Genomic DNA, 13,993 nt, shown 5'->3' with positions numbered 1-13,993 from the left:
ATAATTAGTAAAAGCTTGTTCAAGCAATTATAAATGAGTTTAGATATATATCATGAATAAATGAGTTTATACTTTGGTGCTGCTGTGCCTCCCAGCTTGCACCAGATCCGAGACAGTAAAAAAAAACCAAGACCTAATGCGCCATTCGCTAGAATTCGTATCCTTTGAGATATCTCAAACTTTGCGTGACTTTATGAAAAATCCTAACCATTTAAAGACGTTATGAACGAATCTCAAAGCCCACATGACACTGTCCCCTACATCACCCCCGAATAGGCACCGGACACGTCGGTCACGCAAAATTTGAGATATCTCAGAGGATACGCACTCCCGAATGGCCATTTCGGTATGAAAAAAGTCCAATTTCAAGACCGAATTGCCAATTCGGTCTTTGTGGTGTTTGAAAAAAAAAAAAAAAGTAATCATATTGGTTCCGTAAATTTCAATTATTAATTATGGATTTATGGTTTATAAAAAAAATTCCGAATTCACGTGACGTGACGTGATAAAAATAGTCATAGACAGTCACGTCACGCGAATGATCACATCACGACGTGATTTATACGTCAAATTATAAATATTTATTAAACTAAATAAGACAAAATAAAAATCAGTACTATATGAGTACCGGTATTACTTAATATACATTAAAAGAGAAACCTGAATATTCTATGCGTACCAAAATAATTAGATACTCTATGTTTCATACTGTGACATGACTGGTTTGCGTGACGTGACGTGATGAATCTCAAATGCAGTCACGTCACGTAATCGACACATGTGACATGACGTGATGTGATGTGACGTTACGTTACGTGACATGACTAGTCACGCCATGGCTAATTTCCTTCTCTATATGTGGTTCAATATTTGTCATAGAGATGTTACTGTTCCATAATGCAACATTCTTCATTTTTCTTACTGTAAACGCAATTAAGTACACTAATTAAACAACCAATCATTTAAAAAAAAAAACACAAGTATTAATTGAGAGCAATTTGTACATTTATTATTTTCAATTTCTTTTTAAATTAAAAACTTAAAATTATCGATGTGTTCTCTATTTAATTATTTAGAATTGGTATATATAAAAATTAAGTTAATTTAAAATTTTATTGGTCATTGTAAAGAAACCGCTAATATAAATCATTAATTAGCGATTTAGCGTAGATATCTACCTTTTAGTGTACATCCTATTGTTGAAATTTAAATAATAAATATATAAACATTTTTTATTTAGAAAGATTAATCTACATGTAATGTAATAGTGAGACATTACGAACGTGAACATGCATGTACATCTAATTATTATAATAATATTAGAAATGACTTTTTTATCCTTTAAATTATGCACTATGTACATTAAAATCAACTGAACGCCAAATCAAATCTTTCACAATGAATACGCGCCGGAAGCACTCATCCAAATCTTTAATAGAAAAGAAGTTTGATTTCTATATGAGACATCCAAATTAAGAAATGTTATCAAAATTAGTAATTTTCTTATTCAACAAAACTCATGCAAACACAATAATACATGAAAATATTCGGTGACATTTTTCGACAAAATTTTTTAAAGACCAAGTGGTGCCGGTTCCAACATTTTTACGAACAAAAAAAAAACAATCAATATCTTTTTCAAAAATTTGTTTTTTAAATTTCTGAAATAAAATCTTCTTTGTCATTATATCCACTGTAGTTCGGCACGTGCCTTAATATAGATAGACGAGTAAGGTGCAGTTCCAACGTTTATCAAAGAGAAAAAAACAATCAATACATTATTCGAAGAATTGGTTTTTTAATTTCTAAAAAAATCTTCTTTATCATTATATACGTTGTAGTTCCGCATGTGTCTTAATATAGATAGATGGATAATGTGCGGTTTCAACAGTTTTTCAAAGAAAATAAAAACAATCAATTTTTTTTTCTGAAAATTTGATTTATTATTTGTTTTTTTTTCTTTATCATAATATCCAATGTCGTTCAGCATGTGCCTTAATATAGAGAAATGGATAAAGTGCGGTTCCAACAGTTTCTGGAAAGAAAGAAAAAACAATCAATCAATCTCTTTCTTGGATATTTGATTTTTTAATATTAAAACAAAATCTTCTATATCATTACAAAGTCCAGCTAGTATGACATCAGTGTCATATGACACTAACTTCAAAATTGATTGAATAAACTTTAAACTAATTCAATCCGTTCAAATCAATTTACTTTATGAGTGATGTGTTTACATACAAACTTTTTATATTTTCGAGTTATTTTAGTATCAAATCCATCGGTAAAAATATTGAAAAGTGAATGTATTAAAATTAACTTAAAAACTCACACATTTGACCGCTTGACTTGATGCCAAATAAATTCAAAAGGTTATAAATTTTACATGTAAACGCACAACTAATGAAGTAGATCGGTTTGAACGGTTTGGATTTACCGTTTGAAATTAATTTGATAAATTTTAGAGTTGGTGTTATATAGACTAAAATAACAGTGATGTTATACTAGCCAAACTCATTATTACATCCACTTTAGTTTAGCGCGTGCTTTAATATAGATTGATGGGTAAGGTGAAGTTCCAATATATATTGAAGAAGGAAAAAAAAAAAATCAATATATTTTCCTAAGATTTGATTTTTTTAATCATTAAAAAAAAAGATCTTTGTCATTGTCTACTGTAGTTCAGCATGCGCCTTCATGTACATAGATGGGTATGGTGAGGTTCCAACAGTTTTTTTTTTCTTTTTTTTTTGTTAAAATTAACAATCAATTTATTTCTGATTATTTTATTTTTTTTTAATTTCTAAAAAAGAAACAACTTTATTATTACATTCACTGTAGTTTAGCACGTGCATTAATATAGAGATGGGTAAGATGCAAGTTCAACATTTATTGAAGAAGAAAAAAATCAATACATTTCCCTAATATTTGATTTTTTTTTTTTTTTTTTACGGCCAGTAGCCACGTAGATCCAAAAAGAAAAAGAAAAACATATTATTTGAAATTTTGTAACATGAGATATAGTTATATGATTTTTTTTTAGAAAAAAAGGCAGTTTGGTAATCTTATATTTAATTCGACAACAATATCTCGGCCATTTTTATTAATACCCTACAAAAAAAGTTAATTTTAAAAATGCCCCTGTCATTTTTTTTTTTCAAAATTGTCCTGACCGCCAGGCCCACGACGGCCCAAAAACCCACCAGATCCCCCCCCCCCCCTCCCACGGGCGGTCCTCTCTTCTTCTTTTTTTTTTTAGAGATCTTAGTATTTTAATTTAAATAATTTTGTGAAGAAAAAGTTTTCTTTGTTTAGAATGTATGCCAAAAAATAAGACATTTGATATACTTATGAAGTAATGTCGTAACTCTTTATAACTTTGATTTTATTTGTCAGTTGGATATCACAAGTCTAAATATAACACTAATTAAGAACTTGGCTTTTATTCAAAAATTTCCAAGCTCTGACAGCTTGTTGATCTTCTTCTCTTTTTACGGTTTTTATAATATATGTATAATACATACATACATATATACATATGCATATCTACATATATACATACATATATACATATATACATACATATACACATATACACATATACATAAACACATATACACATACACATATACATATATACATATACACATATACACATATACATATATATAAAAAAAATTTATAAAATCATTTTTTTATAATATATGTAAATATGTATATATAAATATATACATATACATATGTAATATACATATATATACATGTATTATATTATATATACATATATATACATGTATTATATTATATATACATATATATACATGTAGAGTAAGGCTACGCTATTTCGCGAATTAAACGGGGTGTTTTAATTCGCGCTCATATCTCTAGTTTCGAAGTCTAAATAGCCGATCCAAACCGTTAGATGTTTAATCTATATTAAAATGTGCTTGGAGACCAAATTTTACATTTTTTTTTAATTGTTTTACTATTTATTAAGATGGTTTGAAAATCGTTGTTTTTTAATGCCTACCGTCAAACGAAAACTTAAATTGGATTTTTGAGGCCCTAAACGACGTTTTTTTTTTAATTCTGATGCTTTGGATACTTGAGGATGTTCCCTAGGGTGATATTCAGATCCATCTCGCCCCCCCCCCCCTTCCGAAAAGTCGTCATACGCGTGAATCCGACTCTCGTAGCCAAAGTTATGGCTGTTTAAAGTTTTTTCGAAAGCTAAACTTTGAAAATTCATAACTAATTGTAGAAAATTCCAAATAAATTGAAATTTGTGTCAATTCTATTTATTTTTGAATGCTCTACATACTGGTGTAATCGCTTTTGCACTTTTGCAGACCCTGTATTAGTCTGGACTTGCTGATTTACCAGTAGAGGTCAAATTTGATGTTTTTAGTGCATTGCACTATACCAGCGACCTTTGCCTACTACTTGGCTGCTGAGTTTGGACTTGGTACCATACCAGAGGTCAGTCTAGAGTGCTTGTGCATGAACAGAGGTCTGAAAATGCTATAGCGCCGCTATAGCGCGCTATTGAGTGTGGAATTCAGATCCTAGATACCTGAGGTTCAGTTATAAAATCTGAACCGTTTTTTAACTTGGCACCCATCTTGAAACAGACTCTTATATTTTCTTAAGACATTGAATTTATTTCAGCTGAGAATTAATGTGGACCATCTATATAAATTGAACCTCGGGTCCCATAAGATACTGATTCTTTGAGTGTGGTGTTCCGGTTTGCTCTTTTATTTTTTTGAGTGGTGATTTGACGAAAGTAAAACATTGATTTGACAAAAGTTAAAACAATGCATGTGAGTTGCAGATTTGATTCCCATGCTTGTATCATGTATAAATCGTAGTAAAGAGTTATGACATCACTTCATAAATATATCAAATGTCTTATTTTTTGGCATACAATCTAAACAAAGAAAACTTTTTCTTCACAAAATTATTTATATCAAAATACTAAAAATCTTTAAAAAAAAAAAAAAGAGGACCGCCAGTAGGTAGGATGGGGGGCGGTGGGGCGGTCCGCTAGTGGTGTGACCCGCCCGTGGGGGAGGCGGTCTGGTGGGTTTTTTGGGCCTGGCGGTCGGGGCAGTTTTGAAAAAAAACAGATAGCATGGACATTTTTAAAATTAACTTTTTTTTGTAGGGTATTAATAAAAATGGCCGACAATATCTCAGCAGCCCAGTATTATATATTACACACTAGAAAATTGTATATGCACACAATGATTTCAATTAGTTTAATAATCTCTTAACAATAGAAAATTTGATGCTTTACGATGGTCAAATATTATAGAAATATATATTTATACAATATTTTCTCTTAAGAATTGTTAAATGAAAAAAGAAATATTATTGATATAACAATTATTTATTAATTGGACAAGCCAATTAAATAATAAATTTTAACTGTCTATCCTGTTACACTGTGGCTCCGCCAATGCAAAGAAATGCATGATTTTGTATGGGAAACATCTAAGTAAATTATATGCTGAGCATTTAGACCTCATTTCTTTGAAAGTGTATGTTGAATTAAATTTTGTTTGCAACTTGTCCTGGTTTGAGATTGAAGAGGAAGTGAGAGAGGTCTCAGTTTATACTCAGTGTACTGGTGTCAGGGCCTCAGTATTAGTGGAAACTGGAAAGCAATTGTAAAGAGAATGGACCAGAGAGAGCTCCCAAATGCATATAGGTTATGTGACAAGGAAAAGACTGACAAGTGAAAACACAGATTATATTATTTTCCAGCATAAATTATACTTGTATACAATCTACAAATTAACCTTGTACTCTGCACATATATATGTATCTGATGTACCTACATTTTATTAATAACTAGATTGAATAAAGGATGAGGAAGGCACTTATTTACATCTTGTTGCACCTTGCTTCATAGGAATGCAAGGAGCAATTTTACCCCTTTTCGGTATTTTATCATATAATTTACTAATTTTACTTTGAAGCTATTATTTAGCTAGCCATAGGAACAAGCCTCTGTTAGCAAATAAACAGAATTGCTGGTTCATATGAAACAATATTGATAGTTTTCTGAAATTAATAGCTATGATCTAGAATTTGGTTAATTCCAACATCCAATACTTATTATGACTTTGAATTGAATGTCTTGTTACCAAATTGTCAACAAGAATTAATAATTAAAAAAATATAAAGAAAACAAAATGTCAAGAAGGTTGGATAACTTGCCCAAAATCAAGCATATATATGATTCTCTTTACCTTTTTAAGTTTACTACAAGCATCATTAGAGCGGTATCTATCATATCTAGAAGTTATTTCTCTCAATCAACACAATCTACCTATATAAAAATAAAATATAATGAAGAAATGAAGAATTTGACCACATAACTAGAGCCCCGTGGTCTACCAAAATATATAAAAACAGCCAAGATAATACCAGTAGCAATTTTATACAAAGCTGGATGTTATGCTATATATATAACCCTGTACGGAGCACACAAATTGAAGGGGGATTTATCATTGAAGTTCTAATGGTACTATGAATACTTAGTGCTAAGATTCTTCTGATTTGCAGGATAGCGGGAACCATGCTTTATGTCAATGCTGAGATTTCTAAGTACCTCCCTTGAATACTGGCGCGATGCCTTTCTCCAGTCTACACCCGCTTTCATCATCATAAGGAACTCCTCGTAACTAATACGCCCATCCTATAAGATAACACAAGACATGATTGAATGCATCAGAATATGCAAAGTTTCATTTGAGCATATATAATTGTGAAAGTTGGGGTCTGAACCTTAACCAATTACCAGAAATCAAACAAAATATATAACGTACTTGTGTGCGCTTTTTATGTGATCATTTAAATTTGACCTCTTCTAATCAAATTGGTTCATGCATATCAGGATTTTGATTTTATGTTGGCTTCACATTAATAATCACAGTGAAAATAACAAAAGGAAGTAACAATTATGTATATAGCACCTTGTCAATATCAACGTCATGCATTACGACATTCAAAACCTCAGAATCAGTATGGCCTGAATCATCTGCTAAAGCATCAGCTAGTTCATCAAGCTCGATGTATCCACTCTCGTCCTTGTCGAAGAAAATGAAAGCTCTGCGCAAATGCTCGTCAATTGATATCCTTTGCAAATGAATTGAGATGGCGACAAATTCTCCATAATCCAAAAAACCATTTCCATCCACATCAGCCTAGAAGCATATATGTTAGGAACACAAACCTCAGTTAACATAAATTAATTTATTTTCTATTTTTGAGGAAAAGAATATGTTGCTGCTCTATATTGTAATGAAATCTCATATTTGTCAAAATGGAATAATATAAGTTTACCGCTTCCATGAGAAGCTCGATCTCTGATTCTGTAAGTTGAGAATTCGTATTTGTAAGGCCGACTTTCAGCTCTTCAAATGTTATCTTTCCATTATTATCTGTGTCTATAGTCCTGAACATCTTTCTAATAAATTCTACTTCGTCAATCGATAAGTGCTCTGCAATCACCTGAATAAAATCAACTTCACAGATTAGGCCGTATTTTGCAATACTGGATATCTTTGTAATGCGCAAGAACTACTGTTTCCAGTTTTGATTTGTTTCCTTTACTGGTGTAGAGCTTGAATTAAAGATTTGTTTTTCATTTTATTCGTATCTTTCTACCGAAAAACATACATTGAATAGGCACTGTGCCATTAAACTAGAAAACTGGTCCCGATCATTGCAGATACCCAGAATTTATCAGCTAGCCTGGCTAGTAATTCCGTGTTTGTCGGTTATCGGTCATGAATATGTACAAGAAATTGTAACAGAAAACTAAAGGAAATTAAAACAAGCTAAGTTAATTTAACTCACGCGCATAACTTTCTTTTTGAATCTGTTCATGACCGAGAATTGCTTGAGTCGTGCTCTTACAATTTCTCCTAAATTGCCACCATCTTCAGCCGTCTTTGCATTTTGCAACCATGGGTGATCTGAAAAAATAAAATCTTGAGGAAATCATTGGACAAAGAAGGCAAAATCCGCAAAACCATGTGAAGGATTATCACAAATATCATCATAATTTGAGAAAAAACAAAGACCGGTACAAATGATTTTAACTTACCAAGCACTTGTTGTATAGTTAAGCGCTTCCTCGGGTCAATTCGAAGCATTCCATTTACAAGGTCCTTGGCACCATCTGAGATTTGTGACCATGGTGCTCGGTTAAAATTAATTACACCATCAAGGATCTTTTTGGCAACACCTTGTTCATTTTCTACAACAATTAAGCAAGATGAAAACTCTTTTTCAGCAAAAAAGCTGCTCTGCACAATTAAAGGATCTTTTATGAAAGCAAAATAACTGATTACCAGCCCAGAATGGTGGAGCTCCACATAGCAAGATATAGAGAATTACTCCCGCACTCCAAATATCGACCTCAGGGCCATAATGTCTTCTCAGCACCTCAGGAGCCATGTAATATGGGCTGCCGACAATCTCGGAAAAAACCTCCCCTGTCAAATCAATTAGCCAAATTGCGTAGAGTTATCATCGCCTCCACATATACAAGCTTCAGAGTAAACCAATCACCAATAACATATTAAAGTATATCTATCAGATCAGTCATTTTTATTTATCAAACTGCCGGGCTTTTAGATATGCAGAAAAGTATTCTTGTTTTTTTTTTTACTTTTTATTTCTTCAAGTTCAGTATCCTAAACCTGGTCTGAAAAATACTGAAAGCCCAAAATCAATCGCTTTCAATGGTGAGTTGTCCTTATTATTAGCATACAAAAAGTTCTCAGGTTTGAGATCTCTATGGATGACACCATTCGAATGGCACACTCGAACCACCTCAACAATTGTCCTAAAAACATCGGCCGCTGCACGCTCACTGTAGTGTCCCCTTGCAATAATGCGGTCAAACAGCTCGCCTCCCTCACACAGCTCCATGATGATATGCACGGCCTCATGGTCCTCGTACGCTGCTTTGAGTCGTACTATGTTGGGGTGATCTGGTAATACTGACATTATGCCCACCTGTGACAAATTAATTATAAACCAAATCAAGCAACAAATTAATTAGCTCAATGCTTACATTGTCCAACAAATGTTTTTATACCTAACCTCTAGATTTTATGGTATGTATTTTTATTTGTTTAATTAATTCTATTTTTCGTTGTTTACGTGTTAAGGTATATAATGACTCCTGGTCCATTTTGACTGATTTCATGACTAAAGTACAGATTTTCTTCCTAAAGAATTCAATTATAACCTACTGCTAAACTAAATATAAAATTAATCATCGATTACACTTGATATTGTATACAATCTTAAGATTAAATAACCCAAACATGTGCTAAGAACAATTCATCTGAAATGATACAAATGTAAGAATTAAACCATATGAACAGAGAATCTATATACAAAGATAAAGAGTTACAAACCTCGCGGCGCACATCCTCGACATCAACAGCCGTGCGCAGCTTCTTCTTGGAAATGGACTTGCATGCAAGACTATCCTGCGTTTCGTGATCAGTACACAAATACACTACCCCAAATTCACCCCGGCCAAGCTCCGCCCCGATAGTATACTTATCCCTCACCTGGACATCATTGGCTCTTCCAAGCGGGACAACATCCTTTAGCACTCGGTCTGCGAGGTTCGGTACACTCACCGGGTTGAGCCCCTGGTTGATAAAACACATGCCCCGATAGCACTTCCTTTCTCTCAAGGACATAATGCAGGAGTTACCCATGGGTGCGCCTAGCTGGAGCTACCAATCGATCCAGCAAGAAGCTATATCTCTGTTTGCTGTTTTTGTTTTGTAGTTGTGGTGAGAGAATAGGAACCGGCGTTAGTTGCCAGTTCAAACTGGAAAACAAAGGAGGTTAGTATTATTATTATTATTATTATTATTATTATTGTAAATTTGTAATAGAGAAAGAAATACAATTATAAGGCCTTAATTAAAGAAAAATATATCAATTGGCAGCGGTTTGGGGGGTTAATGATGCAATTGCTCTTTTGGAAATTTAGAGTTAGCGAGACGCGTGATCCTATGCAAATGCCATTTGGTACGGAAAACTGGTGTTGGGATTGTATGTAACCTACTTGTTTAGAACCAAGTGTGTATTGAGTAGGATAACACTGTGTGTATTATTGTATGGACTATGGAAAATTGTTTCAACTCCAGAGAAGGAATACAATGTAACCAGCCATAGAAAAAAAATTCCTTTTTAGTATGGGGATAATTTGTATGGACCAGGTTCACGGTGTTCGGGATATTATATGAATTTCTAGTTCATGGAGCTTGATTAGGCTTGATTTATGCGTCATAATTCTCAATTGCAGAAGTGGAAAGGTTGTTTCAGATGATGAAACCAATGATTTTGGTTAGTGTTTCAGACGAAAAGTTGACAAGTGCCTTTTGGGAAAAATAATGGAAAGATTGGTTAGATTAAATTAATATTAGTGAACATAAAAGAATTATATATGATGGCCATAAAGTATCTCTGAGACTGCATGCATGCCAAATCTCAAATCTGCTCTGTTTTTGTTGGATTGAACTGATTAGTAGAGTTGCCGTTATATCAAGAGAAACATAAGTTATTGTCAATATGTTAGTTTGATAATATTTGAGAAAAAGAGATAGAGAGAAAGAAAGAACGAAAGAAAGGAGAAGAATCAAATAAACTATCCTTGACAGCCTCTGTTAAGTTTTTCAAAAAAAGAAAAATGAAACAAACAAGTGCTCACCTTGTCTAAATTTTTAATATATATATATATATTTTTGGCAAACAATTTTTAATATAATTAATTTTTATTAATGGTGATTAAAAACATTTACTAGCTTAGAAGATGTCATTCGGACAATTATATTGAATACTTATTAACCAGCTTCATATTTTTTAGTACTTGCGTCAATTTCGGCCATTTTTATTAATACCCTTAACAAAAAACTTAATTTTAAAAATGTCATTTTGTACCGTTTTTTTGTCAAAACTACCCCAACCGCCAGGCCTACGGGCAGCCCAAAAGTCCAACCAAACCACCCGTGGCTGGGGCGCTCCATATCACTAGCAGACCGCCCGTGGTTGGGACACCCCACAGGCTTTTTTTTTTTTTTTTTTAGAGATCTTAGTATTTTGATTTGAATAATTTTGTGAAAAAAAAATTTCTTATTTAGAGTGTATGTCAAAAAATAAAATATTTGATATATGTACGAAGTGATGTCATAAATTTTTATAACTTTGATTTTTTTTATTTTTATTTTTTTGGTGAACTTTGATTTTATTTGTCAGTTGGATATCACAAGTCTAAATATAATACTAATTAAGGATATACATATACATATACACATACATATACACATACACATACACATACAAATACACATACACATATACACATACACATATACACATATACACATATACATATACATATACATATACATATAAAAAGCTACATATATACACATACTATTTTAGTAGCTCTAAACTATTATTTTGAATAAAGGTCAAGTCCTTAATTAGTGTTATATTTAGACTTGTGATATCCAACTATAACAAATAATATTAGTATACATATACACATACACTTTTGCTTTGGTCCATACTACAATTATAATTTGATATTAGTTAGTAACAAAAAAAGGTAGAAGATTACAATTCATGCAACATATATATATACAAAGCCTTTTGTACATGCAATCTCATATAATAAAACATAACATATACTCCTCAGAATCCAATACAATGCTTGTATAAAAGTTATATCCTTACCACTTAGTAACCGCATGATCAAGCTTTGGGCCAAAATTCAGTAAGTTGGGCTCAAATTGCCAAAATGCTTGGTTATGATCTAGTTTGAACCTAAATGTCATACAAACTAAGGCGTATTAGATCCAACATATCAAAAAAAGAGTATGCATGTGATCTATGACATGATGTCTCTTGGTTAAAGATCTCCAACATATTGCATCTCCAAGTAACATTCATCAACATATATGTGCATACATAATAAATAATAAAAATTCTCAGTTAAAATTTTCGTTCAAAATTATAAGAAAATATTATACATAAAATTAATTGAATTTGTATAACTTTTATACGAACCACTGAAAATCAATTTCGTAAAAAAAAATTATTGCATATTATATGAATTTACGACATCACTTCATAAATATATCCAAATGTTTTATTTTTTGGCATACACTTTAAATAAGAAAACTTTTTCTTCACAAAATTATTTAAATCAAAATACTAAGATCTCTAAAAAAAAAACCCGTGGGGCGCCCCAGCCACGGGCGGTTTGGTTGGACTTTTGGGCCGCCCGTAGGCCTGGCGGTCGAGGTAGTTTTGACAAAAAACGGTACAAAATAGCATTTTTAAAATTAAGTTTTTTTGTTAAGGGTATTAATAAAAATGGCCGCGTCAATTTCTCATCAATATATATTGAACAAAAGATTGTTATACTATTCATTTTGCCCATTTAGTTATTCTAATTTTCTAGTGCACTCATAATATAAGGAGATTAATATTGCCGCAGTCAATTTTTAGCTGCTGTCTTTAAATTAAAAAAAAAAAAAAGATCCGGATTAGAGCTGGACCCAACCCGCATCCGATTCGGACCAATCAATGCCAATTTTGGATCAAAGAGTCTAGCACGGATTTGATCCAACTCTCCAAAATGGGACCTGCTGAATCCAACCCTAGCTAACCCGTAGATCCGCCGGACTCGAGAACTGTGGGAATCGTGGCCCGGTCGGATCCGAGCCGACCCTACCCAACCCGCCCCGTTTTCAATTGACTACCGCAGTCAACACATATCTTTTCTTCTTTTTTAATTTCAAGCATTTAGGCACTTGAATCCCAAAATTTACACTATATTTTCAATTCAGATTTTTCTGAAACTCATGCATTCCGTACTATGGGACACATGATAAAAAGTTCATTTTGCATTGAACTTGGTAAAATGTTCTAATTTGACGGAGATTGTGTAAATTGTGTAGATTGTGGAACCTGACAACAATAGAATTTGAGGCTTAATAATTTTGAAGTGGCAGTTATATGTTTTAATGTTTTATCATTGTTTTGATGAAGTTGCTTATTGTAGGAATAAAGTAAGTTCGGCAAAAAAAAAAAAATTATCACACATCGGCATATTTTTTTTTTGGTTAGAACATTATTAGTGTGTTACTAGTATCATACTCGTGCGTTACGACGGAGACATATTATAAGAAAAAAAATATCAAAGAAAATAATAATAATTATTCAAAAATTAAGACACATGTTAATAGAAAATTTATATGATGTTGTATTTTTAATTAACTTTAATTGTGATCACTGATAACAATTTGATGATGTGATGATTCTTTATTTTTAAGTACCAATGTTATCAAATAATAGCTCGATTCGAATCTAATATCAAATATCGTACAACAATTCAATATCAACATATAATATGATATCAAAAAACATAAATAAAAAGTGTTATCGTGTGTATGTATAGGATACACACACATACACATATTATAAGAGAAATATATATTCACACACATGTTCCAATTTATATTCTTCTTTGTTTCCAATTTATATTCTTTTTCTTCTTTGTTTCCAATTTAGAATATATATACACACACACGTGCACACATTGATATATTATATATTGGAAATATATTCTAAATTGCCTACAACAATATGTATAGAAACAAAGAAAGAGAAATAAGGAAATAAAAAAAAATGATTTTCATTGTGGTCCGTATAGAAACGAAGAAGAAGTAAGGAAACAAAGAATAAGAAAATGGAAGGTGGTGTTTTCTCAATTGAAGAGGAGAAATATGGAAACAAAGAAATATGGAAACAGATAAAAATATCGCTAAATTTCAGAGTTTGTTCAATTTTAATTGTAACGTATCGTGTGGCAGCACATGTAGTGAGTATGTTTTTAACTAAATTTAGACTTGTATACATAAAACAGATGCATTTAATC

At 32.1% G+C, this 13,993-nt stretch overlaps 1 protein-coding gene across 1 annotated transcript; it reads right to left on the bottom strand.

Annotated features, from left to right (window-relative positions):
* Positions 1 to 6,300: 6,300 nt before the first annotated feature.
* LOC144544648 (calcium-dependent protein kinase 10-like) lies at positions 6,301 to 9,887 on the bottom strand. The gene is made up of 8 exons (XM_078293197.1): positions 9,444 to 9,887; positions 8,718 to 9,036; positions 8,367 to 8,510; positions 8,120 to 8,272; positions 7,870 to 7,988; positions 7,354 to 7,521; positions 6,984 to 7,214; positions 6,301 to 6,706 (listed from the first exon to the last, which is right to left on the bottom strand). The coding sequence occupies exons 1-8, from the start codon at positions 9,753 to 9,755 to the stop codon at positions 6,536 to 6,538; spliced, it is 1,617 nt and encodes a 538-aa protein (XP_078149323.1). The 5' UTR covers positions 9,756 to 9,887; the 3' UTR covers positions 6,301 to 6,535.
* Positions 9,888 to 13,993: the final 4,106 nt, after the last annotated feature.

The sequence above is a fragment of the Carex rostrata genome, chromosome 26 (genome assembly GCF_964058835.1).
Source record: "Carex rostrata chromosome 26, lpCarRost1.2, whole genome shotgun sequence".
Classification (NCBI taxonomy): domain Eukaryota; kingdom Viridiplantae; phylum Streptophyta; class Magnoliopsida; order Poales; family Cyperaceae; genus Carex; species Carex rostrata.
The sequence above is the reverse complement of the archived record's forward strand: the minus strand, read 5'-3'. Positions and strand labels throughout refer to the sequence as shown.